At 35.4% G+C, this 27,403-nt stretch overlaps 1 protein-coding gene across 1 annotated transcript in view; it reads right to left on the minus strand.

Moving 5' to 3' along the window:
• Positions 1 to 27,403, minus strand: part of LOC149084879 (sister chromatid cohesion protein DCC1) — a 72,350-nt gene that overhangs the window by 7,295 nt on the left and 37,652 nt on the right. The window contains exons 6-11 of the mRNA XM_089232615.1: positions 24,471 to 24,609; positions 19,045 to 19,106; positions 17,100 to 17,176; positions 13,664 to 13,741; positions 11,537 to 11,622; positions 4,134 to 4,196 (exon numbers count right to left, since the gene is read on the minus strand). Coding sequence (XP_089088741.1) covers positions 4,134 to 4,196; positions 11,537 to 11,622; positions 13,664 to 13,741; positions 17,100 to 17,176; positions 19,045 to 19,106; positions 24,471 to 24,609 — 505 coding nt within the window. The remainder of the gene's footprint in view (positions 1 to 4,133; positions 4,197 to 11,536; positions 11,623 to 13,663; positions 13,742 to 17,099; positions 17,177 to 19,044; positions 19,107 to 24,470; positions 24,610 to 27,403) is intronic.

The following is a 27,403-nucleotide window of genomic DNA, read 5'->3' on the forward strand; positions in this document are numbered from 1 at the left end:
ATTTTGTTCTAATTCATCATTAAATTGTGAGATGGAGAAAGAATGCGAACGGTATAAGAGTAATAAATCAATGTCATAATCAGGGAGGTATATACATAATTCTTCAGCAGTTAAAAATTTAACATTTTTCTTTTGTATTGATTTGATATTTTTATTTATATACATTATTACTCCCCCGGCTCTATTGTATGTTCTACTGTTTATATAGCAATAGTAATCTATTATTCCCTCAAGATTGTCAATATAGTAATTAAATAATTCTTCACTTTCAATCCATATTTCACTTAGGCATATAATATCTATTAATTCATTTAAAGTTCTAAGAAATACCACCAGACTGTCAAAATTTGCTCTTATACTTTGGATATTCAATGTAAGAAACGTCAATGTTGAGTTTGGTTCACTGGGGCAGTTCATAAATTTTTTTGCTTCACTAATGTCCTCCAGAGGTCGTTGGTCCTGCATTTCGAGAAAGTTCTCTGTGATCATTTGTACTGTGGCTTGATTCTAACTTTTGCAAATGTTCTTGGTTTGTTATCCTGATTACTCTTGAAGTTTCATCCCTCCGGAGAAATATTTTCCCTTCTTTCGCCCACGCGAACTTGAAATCCAGTTTGTTTTTCGTTTGTCTAGCCAGGTGAAATAACTTCTTGTTTTCAATTGTTAGATGTTCGTTCACATATATTCGGACATCTTGAAAGATCGGGTTTATTTTATCTGCTGTAAGGGTATTTTGTCGCTTAGCCTTTTGAATCCAGATGTTTTTTGATGTTTCACTATTGAATCTTACTATGATTGGTTTGGGTATATTCTCATTTCTTGTTGGGACTCTGTGAGCACATTCAATTTTAGTTTTTTCAGGTATTTGTAGTTGTGTTTTTACTGCTTGAATTATTTCTTGTATATTCTCATTTGGGCTTTCTGGTATTCCATTTATCTCAATGTTATTTCGTCTCATTTTGGTTTCTAACTCATTCATATGATATTTCAAATTTCCTATTTCTGCTTTCATGTTTTTATTTTCCATCTTGAGTTCTTGATTTTCTCTACTTATTTGTTGAACCATTTCTTTCAAGTTTTCTATCTGCTTTGAAAAATCTTCCATGCATTTTGAGTTGTATTCTATAGACTTTATAACCTCCTTCATTTCATTTTCCATTGCTTCTTGTTTATGTATGATTTTTTCTGTGACTTGTTGGATGGTTTCCTTTACCTCCAGTTTGAAATCACCTATGATTTTTTCTATCCTGTCAAAATTGTCTTGCTGTGTATCATTCACCGCTGTGGCTCCTTCATCTTGTTCATTTTCACAGATTTTACATGTGAAATTGCTTCTTTTGTCTTTTGCCATCCTTCTAAATGCAGATTCGTTGTATCCAGCACAAACGGGGTGTATATATTGTTTACACACTGTACACAAGAAAAATTCGTTCACGTCTATCACTTTATCGTTACACTTCTTACATCGTGATCCATCCATCTCTGATTGTTTTCCCCAATGAAGAAATCGTATATTCTAACTTCTTAGTTTAAAATTGTTTTCATAGATGGCGACTCCGATTCCTTATTTCTTTGTTGTCTAGTTATGTCGCTGTACTTTGTTCATTTATTTTCATTACTTTTTAATTATCATATTGTTATATTATTTGAACATAATTACCGTTCCCACAGTCCTGCAGCTTCCAGTGCTGTTGTTTTCGCTTAATCTACTGATAAAACACTTAATTTATATGTATTTTTCGGAGCTCGGTAACTATCTGTTTGTAAACATTGACGGCGTGTTGCCATCCAATAAGCAAACATTGCTTATTGGATGTTATTGATGCTTATCATTGTTGCCATTCAAAGCACTATTTAAGGCTTGGAGATTTCGGCCTTTTTGAAGTACGACAATTGTGTTTTTCTTGTGGTTTTTTCAAAAAAACGATCAATTATGCCTCGTAGAAAACAGCTATCATCTTTTGATCAAGTATCCGAGTTCGACAGAGGAAGGATAGTGGCCTACCGAGATTGTGGATTATCTTTCAGGGAAATCGGTAGTCGTGTTGGACGAAACCAAACAACTGTAATGCGGATATGTGATCGTTGGATGCAGGAGGGTACGATGGACCGACGTGTTCGATCGCATCCACCTCAGTGCACCACTTCACGTGATGACAGGCGTATTGTGCGTATGGCAGTGACGGATCGCTCAGCCACATCACGAACCATAGCACAGCACATTCAGTCTGTACCGCATCATCCAGTGTCTGCGCGTACCATTCGACGCCGTTTACAGCAGAGTGGTCTGTCCGCAAGACTTCCATTGCTTCGTCTACCCTTGATGCAGAACCACAGACGTCTCCGCTGCCAATGGTGCGATGAAAGAAGGATGTGGACGGCACAATGGAATGAAATTGTCTTTACTGACGAGTCACGCTTCTGTCTGCAACACCACGATGGTCGGATTCGAGTCTGGAGACACCGTGGAGAGAGGATGCTGAACAGCTGCGTTATGCACCGCCACACTGGTCCTGCACCGGGTATTATGGTATGGGGCGGTATTGGATATCACTCTCGCACTCCTCTAGTACGCATTGCCGGTACTTTAAAAAGCCAGCGCTACATCTCCGAGGTGTTGGAGCCAGTTGTCCTACTTTACCTTCAGGGCTTGCCCACAGCCATATTTCAACAGGATAATGCGCGACCACACGTGGCACGCATTGTCCAAAGGTTCTTCGTCAATCGCCAGATTGAATTGCTTCCCTGGCCAGCTCGCTCTCCGGATCTTTCGCCGATAGAAAACATGTGGTCCATGGTTGCTCAACGATTGACCCAGATTACATCCCCAGCTGCCACACCAGATCAACTTTGGCAACGCGTGGAAGCTGCTTGGTCTGCTGTACCCCAAGAACACATCCAAAGTCTCTTTGAATCAATGCCGAGGCGTGTGGCAGCGGTGATCTCCAACAATGGCGGCTACTCTGGCTACTGATTTTGGCAGGAACCACACTTCACAGAAGTCTATAAATTTAATCATTTGATGCTTGGTCAACATGTTATCTACAAAATAAATATTGTTGCGATATCTCTTGTCTTTCTTGGTGTTGCAATTTGGGTGGCCAGCAGTGTATATGTATTCAATATCCATATTTCTTTTATAGGTACCTTTTTTCAGCCACCTCATTGGCCATTTTGTCTGTTGTGGTATTCATATTTGAAAATGGTAACATTTTTGTTAAATAAACGTCTTATAATGGTCTGATATCATGATATTTGTATTATTATCAACTGTGTGCTATCCTTATACATACGGCTGGTCTAAGACATGTGCAAATTGCACACAGTAAAATATCTCAAGGGATTAATAAGGAGCACGAGTAGAAAAAAATTCAAAGACAGATAGTAGTGAAATTGAAAATTGCATGACAGTGGAATTTTTACTCTCTTTGTGTTATTACTGCAAAGCCAAGTGATGGTAAATAGCATATAAAAAGATTACTAATACTCATAAAAAACTTGGCATGAAATGATGTATATTAATTATACCTAGCACAGGATTTGATTTTGTCATTATAGTCCATTTATTTTTCTTCTGAAAATTACTTAAAGGTGACAGTTAAAACAAAACAACTGGCTGAAGAGTTAAAAGTAGAGGGAAGTTAAAACCTCTGCAGTTTACGGAAGACGATACAGTTAATAAAAAAAACAAGTACAGTGGAACCCCAGTTATACATCTCTCAAAATTTTTACAAATTTCATATTTATATGACGTTTAGCTTTGGTTTCAATTAATTCCTTCACATCTTAGTATTAAAATATTTCATTTATTTGACCTACAACTTTAATTACTCAATATTGGCTGAAATTTCCATATCTGGGGAAAATGATATTTTTATTTATTGAATCCATGTAATATTTGTAGATGTAGCAAATACATTGCTGAAGTATTCCTTTATGCATATTTTGACATGACAAAAGCCATAAATTTTAGGGAGATTGCTGACTCATATGAAAATAAACATTGAGCTGTCTAATGATCATATTTGAGAAAACACTCAAGTGATTTGCTTATTGCCAGTTTTAGAATTTCTGAAAAGAATAGGCCTACTAATGCTCATAAAACTTAGCATGAGATTATACAGATTAATTACCTAATATAGGGTTCGATTTCTTCGTAAGTCCACTTACTTTTCTTTTCAAAAATAGAAGTAAACCTTTGAAAAAAATATAGATTATATAAAGCATGATGAGTGATAATATAAATTAAAATAATACAAATACAATGCCACAACAGGCAAAATGCCCAACGAGGTGGCTGAGAAAAAGATGCCCATAATAAATATGAATGTCATATATTTAAAAAATACAGCAATCCAATTAAAAACACAATCACAAAAATTATAAACAGTATATACACACGATAAAATATTATACAATGCCCGTAGAGAATATTATGGTTATCTTAGTCTAAATACGGATAGCTCTCGAATTTTACCCCAACATGTTTATCGTATTTCTTTTTAAACGTGTCAATTGTGTTACAATTTACTATGTCCGAGGGTAAGCTATTCCAATTATTAACAACCCTATTAAAGAAAAATTCCTTGTGACACCATAACCTTGCATTGTTCCTTACCAATCGATACTGGTGTCCCCTTGTAAAAGCAGTCGATTGGCCGTGTACTAAAAGTTCATAGTCCATCCTCTGTAGGTATGGTCTCCAAAAGCTTACAGCATACTCCAGTTCCGAACGAACTAAGCCTCGAAAAAGCGAAAGAATGACTTTAGGAGAACGCGAAGAGACCTTTTTGGAAATGAGACCAAACATTCTATTCGCTTTTTTGACCACCGATTAACAATGTTCAGAAAACCTAAGCCACCCGTCAATGAGAATTCCCAAATCGGTGACCCTACTTGCATCCAGGATAGAGACACCATTCAACTTGTAAGAGAACCGTGGGTTGTTCGAACCAAAATGAGCGACCATGCACTTAACAACGATAAACGTCATGCTCCATTCATTTGCCCTTGCTGCAATCCTGTTTAAGTTGGTCTACAACAACTTCCTATCGCTTTGATTCCCGATTACCCCCATTAGCTTCACATCATCTGCGAATTTGCTAGCAATGCCATCAATATCCTGATCAAGTTTATCGATAAAAATTGAGAAATGTATGGGGCCAAGAACATTTCCTTGAGGAACTCCACTTGTGACGTCTGTCCAACCGGAGAATTCCCCAGTCACCATAACTAGTTGTGACCTATCTCTTAACTATTCTATCCAATTCAGCAAGTTGCCCCTAATCCCAATCTTGTGTAAACGCTTCAAGAGTTTACCATGTTGGACCAGATCGAATGCCTTCAGGAAATCAAGGTAAACAACATCCACATTATTGCTCTCACCCAAAGCCCTAGTTGTAACATGACGACCTGGGATCTCTCACAATCCTGTTGTTCAATTAATCTTGTTTAGGCCCCAGAGTTCGTTGGTTATTGGAAACCACCCGAGGCTTCCGCTGACATTCCGGTTCGGGTCAGTTAGTTTGCTTAGTCTGACGGTCGGGGGGTGGGGTCTCCTAGCCGTCGGGCGAGAACGGGGCCAGAGGTCGGGCTGCCAACGTCCCATATAAATTCCGCTTTACATCCATGTCAGAGATCCCAATAGCTCGTCTAGTTACCTTCTCTTTCCCTCTGGGGGGGGGGGTGTTTCCCGTGGTTTGTCAGTGGAGGCCACGTCGAGTCGTCATCGTCAAACTTTATTTTAATTGTGCAATATATTAGTGCAATATAATATAAATGTTCAGCAAAGTGTTATATAAATGTGCAATATATTTTACCTCCACGCCGTCTGTGGTTCCTAGGACCATCTCACGGTTTATAATGTCATGAGTTTATACAATGTGCAATAGGCCTAAAAGTTGTGGATCCTGGCCAGATCTCCAATTTGTTATGTTTGGTTGCTCGATTCAATATTATAATGTTTACAATATTTCCTTTTCTCTCATGAAATTATGTAAATTAGATACAAGCTAATGCCGTACCTTCAATGTTGTGATTGGTTCTTCCGTGAGGCATTATGGGAATGCTACTATATAAAAAACCAACTAGAGATGTGCTTCACTACCTACTTACGACCGATTCTGCTACTTAATCACTAAGGCGTCACGCCCTGTTATGGTGTGAGCTAGATCGTCTCATAAATACAATGAAGTTATAATTGTAGAAGTGTGCCTTGGCACTTAACCCGTCTCATCGCTTGACTTCACGTGAGGTTTCAACGTCGTCGTGATCCAATGGATTGGTTAGTGGCCAGACCGGCTACCTGTGAACTTTCGCCTCCAGTTCCATGTGCAGCAGCTGAGCTCTGGTTTCAACGAGTGTTTGAAGACACCAAACCTGACTGAAGCTGGTACCTGGGAGTCTTTGGCTGTGAGGTAGACACCTGGGAGTGTCCATCGGACGATGAGAACTAACATGTGAAAACCTGGACATGGCGGTGAGATCGATCCCTTTTATTGTTTCATTGTAACATTGAGAGAAAAGCCAATCTGTGATAATTGTTGATAAAACGTAACATTAATAGTTTAACATATAATTGAATAAATGTTTATAGTTCAATCAAAACCTTGTCTATTTCATTGTTGTCATCCACTCAATGGTTACTGGGGAAAAAATATTAAAGAACGCGGAGGTAATGATTACACAATACGTTACATAGTCATGTGATCATAGAAGCAAAGGAGGTTACTCACACATGACTTCCCCTTCCTAAACCCATGCTGATTATCCGACAATACATTATTCTCATCTATCCACTTCACAAACTGCCTTTTGATAATTTACAAAATTTTCGCGAGGGAGCTCGTCAAACTCACTGTACGATAATTGGACACAGCTTCTCTACTACCCTTCTTAAATATCGGAACACCATTAGCAAGTTTCCAATCCCTTGGGACGATACCCTCAGCAACACTACTCCTGTATATCTGTGCGACTGGCCCTAACACTTCATTAGCTGATTCCCTGAGGACCCTGGGATAGATATCATTTGGTCCTTGTGCCTTGCTTGCACATAAATTTTTTAGAAGATTCAGGACCTCCACGTCTTCTACTTGAATATCGTTGAGGGTTTTATTACCCCATGCAACACCCGTATATCAAATATCATTATCTCCATTAAAAACCGACGCGAAAAAGTCATTGAAAGCACTACACATGCCTACATTGCTCTCTACCCTAGAGCCTCCTATCGAGAGGGGGCCAACTGTCCCCTTATATCCATTATTGACGTATCGAAAAAATGATTTTGGGTCAGAGCCAATGTTATCTGCCAACCTAGATTCAACTTCCTTTTTACTATTCCTTATCGCTTCCTTCAACACTCTTCTTTTATCAGTAAACAATGATAGGTCACCTCGCCCACTTTTATACTCTCTGAATGCTCTTTTCTTTTCAAGATGGTTACGCATGCTATCCGTGAACCATAGAGGGTGCGATGTACAAACCCGCTTATTTCAAACAAAGGGTATAATGTCGTGCAAAACAGAGGACAGCTTCGTACTAAATTCTTCCCAATGACTTATCACCCGTACTGATTCCAACTGGTCTTTGAAAACTTCCACTAACCTTCCTCTCAAAACATCAAAGTTAGTTCTCTGAAAACAAGGAGCCAGTCTTTTGTTATCAACCTTACCCAAAGAAAAGTTAATGTGAAATCTGACGATACGATGATCATTGGAAGAAAACTCTTCCCCCACCAAAACATGTTCAACAAGATCCTGAGAACTAGAACTAAATCCAAAATAGCAGTACCTCTAGTGGCTTCAGATACAAAATATTTTCAAGCACCAACTTAAGAAAGTCTCTTTCATACTGATCCCTAGATGAAAGGTTCTCCCAATCAATACCTGGGTAATTGAAATCCACTAGTATGAGAACCCTCTTATGCTTACACATATAGGAAATTTCATCATGAAATTTGGTGATGTAGTTTGGATCCCTATTCAGCGGATTGTAACAAACCCCAACAATAAGTTTATGATGTCTTTTGTTTTGAAGCTCAAACCATATAGTTTCAATATCACTTCTCTTCACATTACACTCTCTAACCTTCAAACATGATTTCACGTATATCAACACTCCATCCCCTTTCCTATCAGATCTATTTCTCAAAAAAGTATCGTATCCTGAGATGTGTAAGAAAGATTCATCCCCCCATTTCCCCAAGATTCAGTAATGGCTATAAGATCCAGGCTCTCCACAACCATCAGTTTCTAAAAAATCTTTCTTATTACCCAAGCTCCTGGCATTAATTAGCACACATTTTAATTTGTCCAGTGATTTAGTGTCAATTGAGAAGCCATCCAAGTCAGAGGTGGGTAATTCCCTGTCAGTCATAGGCTGAGATAGACTCGGAAGTCTGGGGGGGGGGGGCATGATGATGATGATGTCAATTCATACACAGCATATACATTAGATCTGCCCACTCCCTTTTTGACATTGGGGGGGATTGCCCCCCCCCCGCCCCGTATCTCCGCCCTTGCTGTCAGTACTGTTGTGATTATCATTAAGTAACCCACATTCCCGACTACGTGGTCCGGGAGTGAAAAACCTAACCTAAGACTATCATAAACCTCCCAGACCCCCCTCCAATTTGGATGGATCCCATCCAAACAAAGCCACTTATTGGTAAATGCGGGAAGCTCCGAGAACATAACCCCCAAGTGAGGAGCAAATGTCCTTCAGGCCTATACTAAATTGGTGGATCCTACCCCTTGGCAGGACTGGAATCACTGCCGCATCGGAACCCCCTCCCTAGTGGATAATAGTAAATCCCGGTACTCTGACAGAGACTCGCTAATATTCGCTCCTACCTGATTCGTTCCTACCCACAGAACAGAATCACCCGCAAGGGCAACTTTCTGCAACTTACTAGACAACAAATTTTGACAAAGTTTATGCATCCTGAATGAAAATAGTTGATTCCTATCTAATGTGGTGTTCTGAACACAAATCTGAACATAGAAAAGCTGAATTGGCTAGTTTTCTTTGTATATATATTGCACATTTAATACACTCATAATACAAATACAATGCCACAACAGGCAAAATGCCCAACGAGGTGGCTGATAAAAAGATGCCCATAAAAATATGGATGTCATATATTTAAAAAAAAAAACAGCAACCCAATTAAAAATGCAATTAACACAAATTATACACATGATAAAATATTATACAATGCCCATAAAGAATACTTATGGTTGTCTTATTCTAAGAATGGATAGCTTCTCGATTTACCCCAACATGTTTATCGTATTTCTTTTTAAACGTGTCAATTGTGTTACAATTTACTACCTCCGGGGGTAAGCTATTCCATTTATTAACAACCCTATTAGAGAAAAATTCCCTGCGACACCATAACCTTGCATTGTCCCTCACCAATCAATACTGGTGTCCCCTTGTAAAAGCAGTCGATTGGCGGTGTACTAAAAGTTCATGGTCCATCCTATTCATCCCTTTGAAAATTTTGAACACTTCGATCATATCTCCTCGACACCTGCATTCATCCAATGTAAACATATTCAAAAAATGAAGTCTCTCTTCATAACTCAAGCCCTGTGTGCCAATAACCACACACGTAGCTCTTCTCTGCACCCCTTCAACCAATTCTATGTCCCAAGTACAATATAACACATTAAAATACAACATAAGTATACAGGGGAGAATACAAGTATCCCACGTGACCATATATATATTCCAAAGGAAATCATAACACGTAATGTATATCATAACGAATGTAACCCTATGAACAGAAGTTGATTTCTCCCCCCCCCCCACCCCTTCTTCCTATACTCCTGTTTAGTGAATTTTTCCATTCCACAAAAAAATGTAACTTTTTACTATATATATATATCAAGAGAGAAAAAGAACACGTGGGGAGGATGAGAAAGAAAGGGTGAGAGTTAGGGTGAAAGTGAAATCTATACTCGACATCTTTTTCCCTTCTATTTATCACATGCAAACAAAGAAACCAGTTTTTTTTCTAATTTTATCGCTGATACTTCAAATACAGATAATTTAAGTTTGTTGTCAAAGGCCTGCACGTGAAGGGATTAATGCCTCCTGGGGTGTGTAAGATTACTTTCCTCTAATTGTTTCAAAAAATTAGAACATCTGAATAAAAATGATTTATTCTATGAATATTTTAATACAAATGGGCATCAACTTGTTTGAATAAATGTTATACATCTTCAACCTATTAAATTGGTACAAAAAGTGGACACATTGTGATTGACATTGATTACTAGTTGAGCTTTAGTTTCTCTTCTGTCATGCAGCTTCGTCATAAATTAAAATATCTTCTCAGAAGTATGAAACTGCATCCCACAAAGCTTTTCCTTGATCATTGTGGAAAGCAAGAAGTCATGTGTTGCCATATCAGGACTGTAGGGTATATATGTGACCAATTTCAAAGTTATCAGAAAAAGAAATAGAGGTACATTTGAAGCTAATTATAATGACCCTATGTTATAGCAACCATTCCATTACAATGGCCAGTAGGATAAGGCCCAAATGTTTTCATAGAAAGATTATCATGTATGTTTTACTTTTGATATAATGGCCCTCCCAATATAACATCCATTTTTGATGGGATGAAGGGGGTTAACCTTTTAATGGCCAATATTCCCAATTGAGAACATCAGTTATTTATTTATTGCAAAAAAATATTTTTCTTACATGAAAGCACTTGCTTTTTTTTCCTGAATACATGAGATTCCAAACTTAATTTACAAAACAAAAATTTCATTTACTTCAGCACTTATGCCATAAATTTAATTTTTTTTAATCAATTATTTTTAAGAAAGAATAAAATTTAATCTTTTTTTTTTAAATTTTAATGTTGTTTCTATGGACATGGGTAAGTCCAGAAAACATACATGAAAAAAAAATTCATGAATTTTACGGTTTATATCTCTAAACTAAAAAATCAGGACAGGAAATAACAATAAAATTAGAAAATCAATTCAAATCTTAATTTGGCCAGTAAAAAGGGGATCATTATATACAGTACCGACTGTATTACTGTAGAGTTGACTGAGGCGGACAAAAATTCACATCAGGCTCAAGTGATACTAATTCTGGTTGATTGGTGCAAAAATTCACACAAGGCGGCTGCATTACCTTTACAAGTTGATGTTGCACATTCACTAAAACATTTGTTAGCTGAATATCACTGCAATATTTATTCATAATTTAACAATCTACCAAACAAATGTTAAGAGATGTATAAAATATATTAATAGAATTTTTCCTAGAATAATTTTAAAAAATGGTTCAACTTAACAAATAATTCAATTTATATCACAAAAATAATTAATGAAGAAAGAATTAAAGAATTTTAACTGCATGAGTGGCAAAAGAAATCTGCACATTCCTAATGATTGAATAATTTTTGTATCATGCTTTTATGCATATAACTATACATTTTTCACTCTTGAACATAAACATTAACTTAAATAAAACTTTTAGATGTAGGGAAAACCCATTATCTTACCGTTCTTTCACATCAAAAGGTAAATCAGCTGCATTAAAGTAACATATCACTGCTGGAGTGATTTCCAAATCAATTATACCAAGGCCCTAGAGAAAAAAAACACATCCCACATGAGTAAATTAAAATCCCCATAACATTTATAATATAAATTTCAATCAATTGTATCGGAAGAAATTTATTTACTTATCATTTATTTATTCAATATTGCTTGGCCGAGGCCTATACAAGAGAATGCTGTGATAAAATTTGACAGAAGTGACAGTGTACGTTACAAACGCCCGAGTGGCGCCATGGTAAGATGCTCGTCTTCCACTATGAAGGTTACCATCAAGGTCCATGGGTTCGAGTCCGGGCATAGAACGTTAGAAGCAAGTTCTTTACCTACTGGCCTGGGGCGACCACCGATGGATGGAACCTTCATTTCCCACCCAACTCCTCTGGTTGGAAATTGCTGTATGGCGATGTATGACTGGAGTTGGTGTGCGATAAAGTAGTGTACGTTACAAATAAAATCGGAAACTGTTGTACAATCAACAGTGTTTAATGTGAGCTTGTTCCAATCGGTTACTGTTCAAAGAAAGAAACTAAATTTGAAACTGCCTGCACATTAAAACTGAAACCCAGCAAAGATAGGTTTAAGTTTTTGGAAATTGTTAATTCTATTGGAAAAGTGTGAAAGTTTAATTTAAATATGAGAAGTGACAAAATGAAATAGCCATGGAGGATTTTGAATAAGAAAGTACTGGAGGAGAAATGATCTTTTTAAATAAAAATTTGAGCTTATGAAGCTTACGCAGCTTAAAAAATTTCAAAACAACTTCACTATATATTTATTTATATATACAAATATATATTCCACCCTAATCCGAAATTTCTACATTATACAAAATTGCAAAAAAAAAAAAAATTTAAATCCATTAAAATCATATTATTGTACAAGCTTAATTATAAGTGAAAGTCAGTGTTGCTAGCTCTTGCATGTAAGTGATACTTTCACATTATATGCAATAACATTGCTACAGTGTGTGTGTGTAGTATATATGTACACAACTATACATTAAATATACACACTCTTGAAATAATGCTTCATGACATTACAATTTTTACCAAAAATCCAACGAAGAAACTCTTTTAATTTTTATGAACTACCTAAAGAAAAGAACCTTTTTTTAATATCTTTAATTGTTTAAAAGTTTAGCATTGTCATGAAAAAGAGCAAATGGTTTGTAGTACAAAAATGTGCTCAGGGAAACTAGCCTCTTTCAACTATGTTTTTCTGCCCTCCCATTTCAGCCCCTAATTCACGCCCAATATTGATATAATAAAGTGACAGGTAGCGATCTCATTTTGTATGTTGTTGCAATATAAAGCTCATACTAGAAACTGACACACTATGGGGGCTGTCTTTTGAGGAAAAATATAACCACTATCACACTGATTCAGAATTTCACTTGGGTTGGTTACCAAATCTCACAACTCCCAGTTACTCATTAAAAGTCAGGTCTGTATAAGTCATATGTTCTGGTCAGAAAGAAGCTGAATGTGTCTGTCATTGTTTTTTCCCGATTACAATATCCGCATGTGTGAATTCCATGTATTTCCATACATACATGAGTCAAAGTTAAGTTATTTGAAACCAAATAATTCAATTTCAAAAAACAACCATAATAATGTTGATTTTGACTTACAATGCAGGCATGCAGTTTCATTCTGATCACAGTGGCATAATTTTTTTTACAATGAGCAACTGGAAATTGAGATTTGGTAACAAATTGAAGTGGGATTCCCAGTCAGCATGATAATGGTTATATTTCTTTTCCTTAGCACCAATAGTGTGTCAAAATACATAAGGAATCAATGTCTTTCCACTATTTTCCTGTATCATTGGTTTTTTTTGCTTTATTATGAAAAGTAATCATGTCTGAAGAAGTCAAAATATTCGATACAAAGTAACATTGTTTATGCACATGCAGAGCATGACACCTGATACTTTGATGGAAAGCATTTTTTATGATTGGCAAAAAAAGTAATTCATTTAAACTTTCAATTTAAATTAATGATTTACATTTCAAATTCAAATGAATAGTACACTTCTACATATACAAAAAAAAATAAAAAATACTTCACTTCAAGTTGAGAAATGCTGGTTTTCATGCCTTTGGGAACACCAACACTCCAAGCATGCATGAAATCAAAAAAGTTACACTGTAATATACAAAATAGAGAAATCGAATATTTAAATTTCAGTGTGCCTCAAAAAAACCAAAATCTTATTAGTATAAAATAGGAAGAAAAGCATGTAAGCAATCTAGTCAAATATACTAAAGATTAACTTGTAGAAGAGTCAAAATTTTGCAGTTATATTCTACTCTAAATTATGTCATATTTTGCTTGGACTAAACTTTGTAGAAAACATTTGTGGAATGTTATTTCCATTGGTATTTTGTTTAAAAAGTTAAGACTTTAATAAGAATTGGTTTTTTTAGCATAAATGTAAAAACAAGTTAAAGGAAAAGAAAATTTTTTTAAAAGATTGAAAAGTCTTCATTAATAAATGTCTATTCACATGCTGTATTATACAAACACAAAATCTAAAGCCACTACAAGCAAATCGCCCAAAAAGATGGCTGAAATAAAAAAAAAGAAAAAAAAATTATAAATACATGGTAATTCAAATGAATAGTACAAAAAGAAAACATAACTGTGACAACTGTAATTAATTCATTTCACACATACCAACATAATGCGAAAAGTTAACTCTACAAGTTTCATTTAGCATTGCTGAAAAGCTGTCAGTTCCTAAATGTCCACTGGAAGCACTGTTATTCAAAATAAGCCAAATAAAGAGCTTACAGTGTATGGGAACATACAGAAAACTTCAATGCCTTATGATTATTTTTTTAATAATTTAGCATATGTAAAAAAAGTCACTTTTGCAGAACATACATCAGTTAAAGAAGCCAACAGATGATACTCAATTGCCTAATCAATCTGGTACTTTGGTACTTTCTGGAGCTTTAGATCAGGCTACGCTGACACAGATGTGGCAAAAAATTACCATTTATAATGAACATTTAGGAGATGGCAACTTTTTAATGTTACCAAATGGAACTTAGGTAATTAAATTTTCACGTTATGTTTTTATGTGTGAAATAAATTAATTACAGCATTCCAGGTATGTATTCTTTTTTTACTACTCATTTTAAATTACCTTGTAAAGAAATATTATTGAATAAATAAAAATTCTCATGGACTAGAAAAAGAATTTTGATCAAATTGATTGTGTTATTTTTCATTATTTGAGCTTCACAACAGGGTTACAATATGATGCGCACCAGTGTTGTACTAAGAAAGAATATAAAATACTTTTACTACCGATATTAAAATGTGTCCACATAAGAGAGACGTGCTAAATCACTTGAGCAGCAACTTTGATGGTAGAATTTTCATTTTTAAAATTTTACAATCCCTTTTTCTTATTTTACCTCTTTCACTTGTCAGTGCAAAAATTACAATCCTCTGGTCGCATTTACTCATACTTTGCATACACAGAAGTGCCAAAAGTCATGGGATACTTTTTAATATTGCTGCACTTTGCTGGGTAAAAGGAGGTCCCACACGATATTAAGAGGTATCCCATGACTTTTGGCACTGAAGTCCTGGGATACCTCTTAATATCGTGTGAGACCTCCTTTTACCTGGCAAAGAGCAGCAATACTAAGAGGTATCCCATGACTTATGGCACTTCAGTGTACAACTCTTGAAAGATTTATCTATGTTTTTATTTATGTAAATTCATTTACATTCTAGCTACATTCTGGAATTTGCATGTCATTTTCTCCCAGAAACCACAATAAAAATCATTCTTTGCAATGATTGATGGATGTTATCAGTCTATTAGATCATTAGACTTTTTATGATGCATCTATTTAAACAAGCAAAAAATGTGATGGCAAAAAATACTTATACATGATACCTATCATATAAAATGACTAGAGTTTTGAGACAGAAGTTTGGGATGAAAAACTTTCCGAAGATGATGTCACTCTCGGCTATCCATACAAAGGTTTTTAACAGCTGGCTGATGCAAAGATATATTTTGTATGGATAGCGGAGACTGACATCATCTTCGGATAAGTCACCATCTGGTGGCATCATCAGCAATTGTGAGCTTTGGCCTAAGTTAGGTCTAACCGTCCATGTACGGTCCCGTTCAGTGCACATGAGCTCCAAGGAAAGATTGAGATATTTGTCGCCTCTGTAGTTTAGTGGTCTAGGGCGTTCACCCAGAAAGTGAAAGGATGTGGGATCGATTTCCAGCAGGGGCAGTTGAAGTTTCTCTTTCCAACATATATCTTCGCATTAGCCAGCTGTTAAAAACCTTTGTATGAAAAACTTTGTTCAGTTGTTATAAATGCCTAGCTGTAATTACTCAAACTATCAGCTGCATAAATTGCATGTAAGGTACCCCCGGGTGAAAGGAACTCACTATGATTTGTAAAATTCAGTTAGCTTCTATGAGCAGCCCCAAGTGGAATTTCACTTTATGTTTACTCTATATTTCAGTAAAAGAGGGTATTAGCCCACTAGCTGCTCATAGAAGGTTGGACGATTTCATTTGGAGAGGTTATGTTTGTGATCAACGTTGCTACCTGTTGCACTCTTTGCATTTCATCTATTCCTGAAAATGTGAATTGTCCTAATGTTGATTTTTTTTGGACGTCAGTCTATCTTTTCTTAGTTTTTTGTGTCATTATAATATAGATATATTTCTCAAGAGAAAGTCAAAATTATGGTGCTCTACTTTCCCCGTTTTTTTGTTATGCTGGAGCAAATGGAACCCAATGAATTACTTACCTTGTACCTACTTATATTGGCTCTATCAACTGAGATACGAAAATGAAGAAATTTATAAAGCTTCTGAGTCACATTAGCTACTTCTGTAGACCTAAAAGTTGAGTGTCTAGAAATAGAGGAAGAACATAGGAAGTAGGGAGAGGAAGTTTCATAGATCATAAAAAACCATTTCAGAAGCAAATGTTTGTGACTTGTTTCTTGTCAAAATCACAAATAAAACTTCAGTAGCAGTGTTCCTTGGACAACTAACTGAAGTTAAGGCTCCTTTGGAAGAAAAATTTAAGAAAAATAGCTACTGTATTCACCTTTTTCAATGATGCAAAATTGAAGACCAAGAACCATTACAAAAAATTTAAATGAAGTTTTGACTTTTTATTTAGGCTAATGTTTAGGGAGGAATAATTAGTGTTCATGTTTTTTACATACTAAAGTTAATTAACTTTGTGTTTTAAAAATAATGAAAATTTTAGTTTTTATGTGATTCAAATGAATTTTTTCTCTGTGTTAAAGATTTCATTTATGAATCATCAATGATATTTTATGGATGATTTTAAAGCACAAACAGCCATAAAAGCAGGTAAAACCAATGACCAAATAAAAAAAAAATTAATCTGAATCTTTTGAGCTTCACTTTTGCCAAAAATTTTACGTGACATCTACATTAAAAGTACAATCAACTAATAATGAGAAAAAAGCTAAGAAATACCATGGTTGTTAATCTTATCATGGTTTCAGCGTAAATACGGCATACTCCATGCTCATCTAATGAATATAGATTATCACCTGGAAAACAAATTCATGATTTTAACATGGTTATATAGAAGAAACTATTTAAAAACTGTAATAAAAAGGCATCCTCAGAGAAATAAAAACTATTTATCATAGTAGTCACTAAACAAGATATTTTGGCATAATACAATTGCCATCAACTATGCAAATGTAGCTTTAAATCACAGTTCAGACATGAATGCTTTAATAAATTTCCCCAGCTACCCCCGGCACAAATCACATAGATCTCTTGTGTTTCTCATTTTAAAATAATGATAAACATTGTTACTACCATAAATTTATACTTTCACAGCCAAATGACAAAATCTGTAGCTAATATGAGCTTTGTTCAAAAAGTATCTGACCATAATTTTTCATGCGTAAACCAATGAAACTAGGGAGGCAGGGTTTGGTGCACCTATGTAGGCTATCCTAGTGTGCATGCTTGAGTTTTTTTCCTGCCTGCAGACAGCCAATGATTGACGAAATGTAAGTGAGCGGCATTGCATTTTTGTTTTTGACCAAGTGGAAACAATCTGCTAGATTCAACAGACCTTTGGAGATGTACCACACTGATAAAGGAGTGACACAACCACTTCAAAGATGGCCAAACATCCAATGGAGAGTGAAGCATGTTCTGGTAGGCCCTCAACATCAAGAAATGAGATCATTATTGACTAAGTGAGGACTCTGGTGATGTAGGATCATCAAATCATGATCAGAGAACTTGCAGAAGAATTAGCATTGGATCCGTTCGTTCCTTTTTGACTGATAATTTGGTCCTCAGGAGATGCAATGTTAGTCATGCTGACCATCTTTTATGACTCCTGTCGCATGGTTCAACCATCACCAAGGAGTATACCAAGAGGTTCTGTGTTATAATTGCCAGCTCCATCATTATTAATACAGTAGCATTATTCAAGTTTTTCCTGCCAATTTTATCAAAAACAAAAATGTGACAGCACACACTGACACTTCCTTACTCATCTGCAGTCTTCTGGCAGCTTCTGCAAGCAGGAAAAAATTCAATCATGAGCACTAGAATTGCCTACATACGTGAATCAAACCATGCTTCCCGATCTTCATTGGTTCACACATGAAAAATTATGGTCGGATACTTTTTGAACAAACCATGTTTTCTATACTAGGTACAGGGTGTTTCAAAAAGAATCATTCGATTTTAAAAAATGATAACTATTCAGCTTTTAATCCATTTTGATAGAATAATGTATAGGCAGAAAGAGGGAAATCTCGAGTTTTACACAGTTGCCAACAGGTAGCGCTAACGCTCTTCCTTCAGCCACCACTTCAGTGTTTGTCAATATGGCGATTTTCCCACAGTTAGAAACCGATTTGGATGACTTCATTTTGCACTGCAGCTTAGATGTTCAAGAATTTTTGAACAATCGCATTCCTAAATGATGGATCGACCGAACGGGACATGACGATTCAGTTAAACATCACTGGTCTCCAAGATCGCCGGACCTCACAGTGTGTAATTTCTTCTTGTGGGAGTATATAAAAGACTACATTTATGTGCCTCCCCTTCCAGCTACATTAGCTGAACTGAAGATACACGTAACAGCAGCTGTGGAAGCAGTGGATGCAACCATGCTCGCAAAAGTTTGGGACGAATTTGACTACCATATAGACATATGCTGTGCATCCCAAGGTGGAAATATTGAGCACCTTTAATTTGGTTTGTAAAAAAACTTTGATTAGCCATGTAATATAAAATTAATCTTAAGTGTCTATGTGTTCAATATTTTTCATAATATGCACATTTCATATTGGGTGATTCTTTTTGAAACACCCTGTATTATGTCATAATGACACAATAGTTTCAAATTGTATCAGGAAACTGACACAGAGTTATATAGTACCATTTTTATCTACAGCAGGTGTCTCATATCCATACCATTGAAAGCAATGCTCCAATACTTCCCTGAAAACAAATAAAAATACAGTCTATATAAAATGTTATATGAAATTTGTTTTGAAAATAATTTTTAACTTATAAGATGTTCAGGTGCAATATATTCAGGAATAAACTTTTATTGCACATGAAAGAGATTCCTGGTCGAAATTATAATATGTGGCATGAGACATAATTAGCACATGTAAGAGAAATACAGTAAAACCTCCCAACAACGGACACTAATGGGACTGTGAAAATGTGGTCATTATTGGGGGAGTGACCATTTTTTTCCTGAAAAAAAAAAATAAAAGCTTATATCTATATAACATGTAGAATGATATCCATTCTGTAATTGATTACGATAATTATTTTATTGATTTTAGTCTAATATATGCTAATACAATTATACTGATAACATTATAATAATTGATTAATCTATCTACAGTGTTAATTTGTCATCCTAAAATTTATGCTTGCAGTGAAGGTAGAGCGCAACAGAAACGACTTGGCGAGAAAAACTGATATGGACCAAGATGGCGTGTTCTAACAACTCAAATAGTTCTTTGTTCCCACCCTAAGATCTTAGTTGATCTTAGGGTGGGAAGAAAGAACCATACATGCTAAACTCATGATGTGCAGGCCAAATGTGGCCTTTGGGTTCATCTAATGTGGTCCACGATCTCAAACCTGATTCTGTAAGAATTAACTAAGCAGCACATTCTCAGATCACTTCAGCCACCCACAGCACATTTAAGTGACCTGGGCGCTGTTCCTGATCACGATACTTCTTAACAATTATGGGAATAAGACCAGTTCCAATATTCCAAATATCGTTAAAATCTCCCTAAACCCTTCCAGATCATTTAAGTGACCTGGGCACTGTTCCAAATCCCTTATGTGACCTGCGGCACATTCCCACTTCAATTAAGTGGACTGCAGTACATTTTCAGATTATTTAGGTGATCTTTAAATGCAACTATAGAGCACTTGGCGGCCGCTTTCCCTTCTCCACTGCCTCCAATATACCCATCTAGCATTTGTGTCCCAGAAAAGAAAGTATACATAATTTCTTTTTTCAGTAGAGTTCAGGGAAAGGGGAAAACTCCCTTGAAAATCAGCTTGAAAATTATTTTTCTCATAGTGATATATGTTTTTTTTCGACTCCATGTCCAAAGTGACCGTTGTTTAGTAATCGTTGTTCGGAGATTACTTGTAATGTTAAGTCTATGGGATGCGTGCAGTTCCAACAAAATGTGGCTGTTATTTGGAGATTACTGTTGTTTGGAGGTGTCCATTAGAGGAGGCTTTACTGTATAATCCACTACAAACATCAAGATGTAAAATGGTCAAGTTCTTTCTCTGAAAAAAAAAATGTTAAGCTGAATCATGATCTGGAAGGGAGGACCAATTTTCTTTTTTAGGCTACAACATTTTCACTTATGTTGATTATGGTTGGAATTGCAGACATGAAATCATTCACTGCAAATAATTATGAAAAATATTTTGCCTCATGATAACAAAAGAAACAAACTTTGTTGAGTTATGAGAGAGAGAGATCATGCGTACACAAGTTTTTTTTTTCAATTTTTATTTCTTAGGCCTGATTTTAATTTTTTTTTAATTACTTATGATTAAGGTTAATACCATAAATATTTGTATAACACAACTTTGTTTTACATATAGAAATACATGGTGGCCATAATTAATCAGACATTATTCCAAGGGCCATCTGTAGCACTAACTAGCAAAATAGAACAAAATTCATATCGTAATGTTGGATCTTTTGGGAAGATTTATAGAGGCATTTCAGATATTTGAAGATATGTAAAGATAAGATTGAGTGAACACACTCAGTATGGGAACTATTGTACTGTGGCAAATTAAATATTGCCACTTGCTAGCTAGAAAGTAATCTCTGATCCTCATCTGGCCTCAAATGGCATTGTTGAAAGGTTCCACCAGCAGCCGAAAGGTGCCATACGCTGCTATGCCATGGAACACTGAACTGAAGTGTTACCTACCACCATACTTCTGTCCATACGAGCCAGCATCAAACCGGACATCAACACTTCTGCTGCTGAGATGGTTCACCATTGGGTCAGGTACAATGGTGATCCATTGTGCCTGAAAGGTGAATTCTTCCATAGTTCTGATCCTCAGCCAACACAGCCAGAATTTCTACAGACACTTTGAGACCATATAAACAATTTACTTCCGATCCAAACTTCAACACATGGGACTCACAATGTTTTCGTTCATAAAGAGCTTGCTGTTTCCTCCCATGTATTCGTGCTGCGCTGCTAAACACCATACAGAAGCCTCTTCAACAACCGTATTCTGGGCCATATGAAGTGATCAAACGCTCTCTGAAAGTGTATACAGTGAACGTGAAAGGCAAACTAACAATGATTTCAATAGACAGATTGAAACTTTCCTTCTGTTTCAATAACTGTGGTTAGTAAAGTACTGCAATAGCAATGTCACATTAACAAATTAATGAATGGGAAGACAATAAATGAAATGTAAACAAATATTATGCAGTAAAAAATTTAATTTAACCTGATATCAAATTTTCTATATCAAATAAATAATTCGACAGGTAAATTTAAGTGTTAACAATAATTCGATTTGGTTATGTGGATAGTTAACATCAAGTGTATATTCTATTTATTTTCATTTTTATTTTTGTCTAGCTTTTTCCTCTCCCTTCTATATTATTAAAAATTTGCCATTGAATTGAAGTGAAAAAAAAACCGTAGCATGAAATTCTCTTATATCAGCTTTTGGTTGCCATAATTCATTCTCTAATTTAATTAATAAACATATTTACACCTATTGGGCCAATATACTTCGTTCTTTTTATGTTTCTTCCAGGTCTAAAGAAATAAGAAGATTTACGTGTATCGCAAGAACAGAGATTTCATAGGGTCGAGAGCATTTTACTAGCTTTTAGCTACTGCTCTCTTCCCTGTAACAGCTTTCTTCATCACATTATGAATTAACTGTTCGACCGTATTCATTCAAACTTTTTTCTTCCTCTGAATCTTTTTTTTTCAAATATTGTGATGTATGTAATTTAATTGTAAATTCTAATTCGTATAGTATTATTGTAATTGACTGGGGACAAATAAATTATGTTATGTTATGTTATGAAACCAGCATTTTTGCTTGACTGCACTTTTAATGAGCAATTGCCATTCACTGAACCGAAACAGCCTCATGTAACTCGATCAGGGCATACAGTTCATATAAGAAGTCCTTGATATTATTTTTATTTGCACATTTTTTGAAAATTAATATTATTATTATGTTTGCACACAATTTTCATTCTTCAATTTTTTATAGGTATATATATATATGTATATTATCTATTCGAGTAATTGTTTTTGGATATATGCACATTTATTACTTTTTGGCAATTTGCAATTTATTTTTGCTTGTTTATTAATTTGTGCATATGAATGTTTCATTACTTTTTAAAAAATTTTTGTACTGCATATTTTTTGTAATTTTCAAAAAAAAAAATTTGTGCACATGTCAATGCTATATTAGTTGCAGCAACTATATTGTCATATTTTTTTTGCATTGTGCCATATGTCGTCCTTCAGACTTGTGAAAGAGTACCATGGCGCTACTTGTCTTATGCAATTTTTATATTTTTATTATGTTTTTTATGCCACCCTCTAGCTAGGCATTATCTAGTGTCTTCTTGTATTGGAGTTCAGTCTGGCTCCAACTGTCGACCAAACATGTAACAAGAAAATCTCTCTTCTATATATTTCTTCTATTAAATAACTTAAAAATGATAAGGAGTCATGACTCAGTATGTCTCCAAAATAACGAGACATCCACCAGAACTCGCGGTTCACCGTACATCTATCAGAATAACTGGAGAATATTCTTAAGTTATTTAAATAATAGTAGCCTTCTAGAGAATATTTACTGTAATGTACATTATTATAAATATTCTTGAGAATCTTCTCTAGAAGGACTATTATAAATATCTGGAGAATATTCTTATTGAAAATAATAAGAATATTCTCAAGTTGTTTATAATAGTAATCCTTTCAGAGAATATTCTCAAGAATATTATTATTCTTGAGAATATTCTCCCAAATAGATTATTCTCAAGAATTTATATCTCTAAGATAAATTAAAGCCTTTAAGAATGTATTGTTCAATGATATATTCACTCCTCTAATAGCACTGAGATGGCCCATGTTCATTTTGAGCAGAAATCTCAAGCAAAGTCAAATGGGCCAGTAAAATAACCCAAATTTTAAACCAACCATAACATTTCTTCAGACTTACATCTACACAAGTTTCTTTCTTCATTCCAATAAAAGCATTTGACTTGAGCGAGCATAACTTTTTCTGCTGAGTAAATTAGATGTTAAGATTTGTAACAAACCTGAGTGGGACCCTCAGCTAGTGTAATAGAGATCTAATATATATAGCTTGAGAACAGCATGCATAGTGTCTGAAACATTCCAGGATTTTATTCACCATTATTTATGGTGATTATTATTATCATCACACAGATTTATTCTATTTAATTGTGTTAGTATCAGGTGAACGATTTCTATTTCATTCTTTGATAATTTTGCAAAGCACAATGAACATGATATTGTTAGTTCAAATGCCAAGATGCATTTAAGCATTTCCCCACACATTTTTGAATAAACAATAATTATATAGTAAAACTCCTATATAATAATACTCAAGAGTATTGTATACAAAATGTATTGCTATTTCAAATTAATCATTATAAATGAACAATATTGCCCACTAGAAAACTTGCATCAGTCAGCACAGTGGGCTAAGACACCAAATTGGTAGTCAAAAAGCCATGGGTTTGGGCATAGCCTTATTCAGATGGATGGACATTTTTCATTTGTTCTACCAGTTGTCATTTGCATTATTTAAGCATTATAAGAGAGTTAATTAATTTTGCATTATAAGAGAGCACTCATTTACCTGTAATAAATCTATTCAACTTCTCATTTGCTTCATGACAATATTAACACTTTGAAAAGTGAATTGGAACTAAAAATTAATATCATAGTATAGGCAATTATTGTCATAGAGGGTATCATTATATAGGATTTTTACTGTATAAAAAGTTGTGCTCATACTTGAATTTTTCTACATTTCTCTAAAATATTATTTTTCATTTATCAGGCTGAAGAATTCTTTTAAATCAATCTATGTGTGAACTTGGGTTTTTGAAATTAATTGGTGAAACATTTATGATTCTCACAGTATATTCATCTGATTACTTTTTTTCTTTTTTCAATTTCATGGTAAACTCATAAGAGGTTTTATTGAAATTTTCTACATTAACTATACAAACTAAAGAAGTCAGAGAGTAACATTCACTAAAATACAAACCTGGGATGCAAGTCATTTAGAAGATTTATGATATGGCTTTTAGGAATCTCACCAAAGGGGATTGACTCTGAATCAATAGCATCACATATATCTTGAACCACCCTGAACTTATAGTCAAAATCTAGCATCCTGATGTAACCTAAGTGAATAAAAAAACATTAAAAAAAAATTTGTAATGGTATTATCAAAATGTCTGAATTAACCAGAAAAATATCAATTATCCAATATTTTTGGTGGTGGAGTAATGACTACAACTCTTCATATGCGACAGATTCCTGATGAGATTCCTTTATCCTTTTCACTAGCAGACTTGCCTACTGCTAAAGATTGTCTGTAGTTTCTACGGATAGAGATCTTCAACTACGGATCTATGGGAGATACTCTCAATACTATCGAAATAATTTTTTATTCAGATATTTTTTTTTTCTCTTCGAAAAAATCCAGGTCTGAGTTTCTTGAGGTGTTCTATTTATTCATGTCAATATTTACCAACAAATTTGTATTCATGTGCGACAGAACAGAAGAGTTCGGTCTTCTATGTTTGGTGGCAGTGCCACCAAAGCATAGAACGCTTTTACTCTATATAAGGTAAATGATGGAAAAGTAACATAAAATGGCAACCTTAAGGTGGTTTTAGCACTTGTAAGCATTTTTTGCTTTATAATAAAGTTCATACCTTTTGGGTCAAATCATGGTATAACAATGCCATGTTCCAGGCTGCTTTGAAGCAGACATTGCGTCCACTATTGCGGTGGACATTTTAACCTCTTTGGATGACCATTATTCACTGATGCTTTTGCTAGAGATGCAGAAGGATCAACCTCATCATCATGATGTCCAGCAAGTGAAGTGCCAATGCCAATGTTGATAGGATGTGGCAACTTCTGATTGGGTGGGTGGGGATCGGAGTCTTCAGATTTGAATGAGTGGTCGGAATTCGAAAGATTTGATTTCCTAACCATCCTGATTTTGGTATTTTGGATTGTCTGGTGCCATATCTTGCTCAAGTGCAGCCCTTCTTCCTTCCTGTTGAAATTATCTTTGTGCTTAACGATCTCAATAGCTTCATGGTTCAAAAACACATTTCTACCCCCTGACTGAACCTAGAAGCTATTGAGATTGTTAAGCACAAAGCTAATTTCAACAGGAAGGAAGAAGGGCTGCACTTTAGCAAGATATGGCACCCGACAATCCAAAATACCAAGATCAGGATTGTTAGAAAATCAACTCTTCTGAATTCCACCCCCCCCCCCCATTCAAATTTGAAGATCCCACCCACCCAATCAGAAGCCATCACATTCCATCAACATTGGCACGTTACTTGCTCGACTTCAATGTGTAAATTGGTGGCATGACAACGATGAGGTTCATCCGTCTGCGTCTTCAGCAAGGCGTCAGTTGATAACTGTTATCCAAGGAGGTCTTTTTGTCTCCTTGCTTGTCGAAAACCGCACTGAAGATGTCACCGCAGTAGTAGACAAAATGTTTACTTCAAGGAAGCCTGGAACATGGCATAGCAGCCCAAAAGGAATGAACTTTATTATGAACTGTGGCTGTGAAAGCCTGTCAGACCAGACACGACCCAGGCTCTGTCCCTTACAGGATGTAAGCCCTTTACAAGTGACTGGCCGTGAAAGCCTGCCTTCTATTTCAATGTTTGTTTTAATTTTTTTTACCTGTTGTAATCTGTTTCGTCTGTGCCATTACGGTAATTTGTAATATACAACAATAATGCAATTTTTTGCACAACACATAGCAGTTTCTACAATAATAGTAGTTTTGTGTGTATGGGTGTGCCCGCACAGCAAAAAGGTGAATTTTCATCGTAGTTGCTGCAAGAATTCTGATAAAACAAAAATATTGAAGGTCTAGGATTGACAGCAAGTGTGTATGCAGTGAGGATGCTTTTAATATTCATGAATTATTAAAAGAATTTGTGACTTGGGATTGTTTTTTGAGGGAAAAGTTGGGTCAAATAAAAAGGTTAAGTGGCCTGAGCTCCTAGGGTCCACTACTTATAGGGTCTCGATTTATACAAATACAAGGGCCAAAACAAGCAAATTGCCCAATGAGACGGCTGAAAAAATTTGCCCATAAAAATATGGATGTCAAATATAACTAAAATAGCCAATATAAAAGCGACCTTTTCACTACTGTGATGTTACTTTAAATTACCACTTCCTTTTTAACCCCCTATAACCCGCTTTACATACATTGTTTGGTACTAGTATTTTGAAGTATAAAGGCTGTATAACTACTTTAGGATTATTAGATGGCAGCACAAGTGAGGGACTAGTTTTTTATGTTAATTAATAAACAAAATAAAATTTATCAATGAATCAGATACATTTTCTGAATACCATGCTCAGGTGAACTCAAAAAAAAAGTGTCATCTACTCTCCACTGAAAATTGAACCCACGTCCTATTGTAAACTGGGCAAGTGTGCTACCATATACCCGGGTACGATTCACAGCAGAGACAGCATGACTTTTCTTTCTGAGTTCACCATGGCATAATATCCAGAAAATGTCTATGATGATTGATCATTTTTGTCGCACTGGCCATTTTCTGCACATGAGGGCACACCCCGGGACCTACAACTTATTGCCAATTCTGAATGGCAGCTTTTTTTATACTCACTGAGAGGTTGGTGTGCTAACCCCACAATGTGGGACTCCCTGCAATAGCAATTGTCTTCTGTGGTCATGTCACCATTTCTGTTGTACTCGTGTCAGGAAAGTTTCTGACAAGGAGGTTATTTGGATACTTTTTAATTGGAAGTATGCTTCTAGGATCAATTGTTTGCCAGTAATTTGTGGTGTGAGGAGTTGGCTATGCACCCTGTATATTGCTGAGATAAATTGGCCTCTATCTCAAAAAAGTTTTTACCACTCATGACATGATCTTTCACTCATCAAATGAACAAATGAAT

This window comes from Pholcus phalangioides, unplaced genomic scaffold, assembly GCF_987345545.1.
Source record: "Pholcus phalangioides strain wild (caught in Gottingen) unplaced genomic scaffold, Ppha-v1.0 ptg000007l_1, whole genome shotgun sequence".
Classification (NCBI taxonomy): Eukaryota; Metazoa; Arthropoda; class Arachnida; order Araneae; family Pholcidae; genus Pholcus; species Pholcus phalangioides.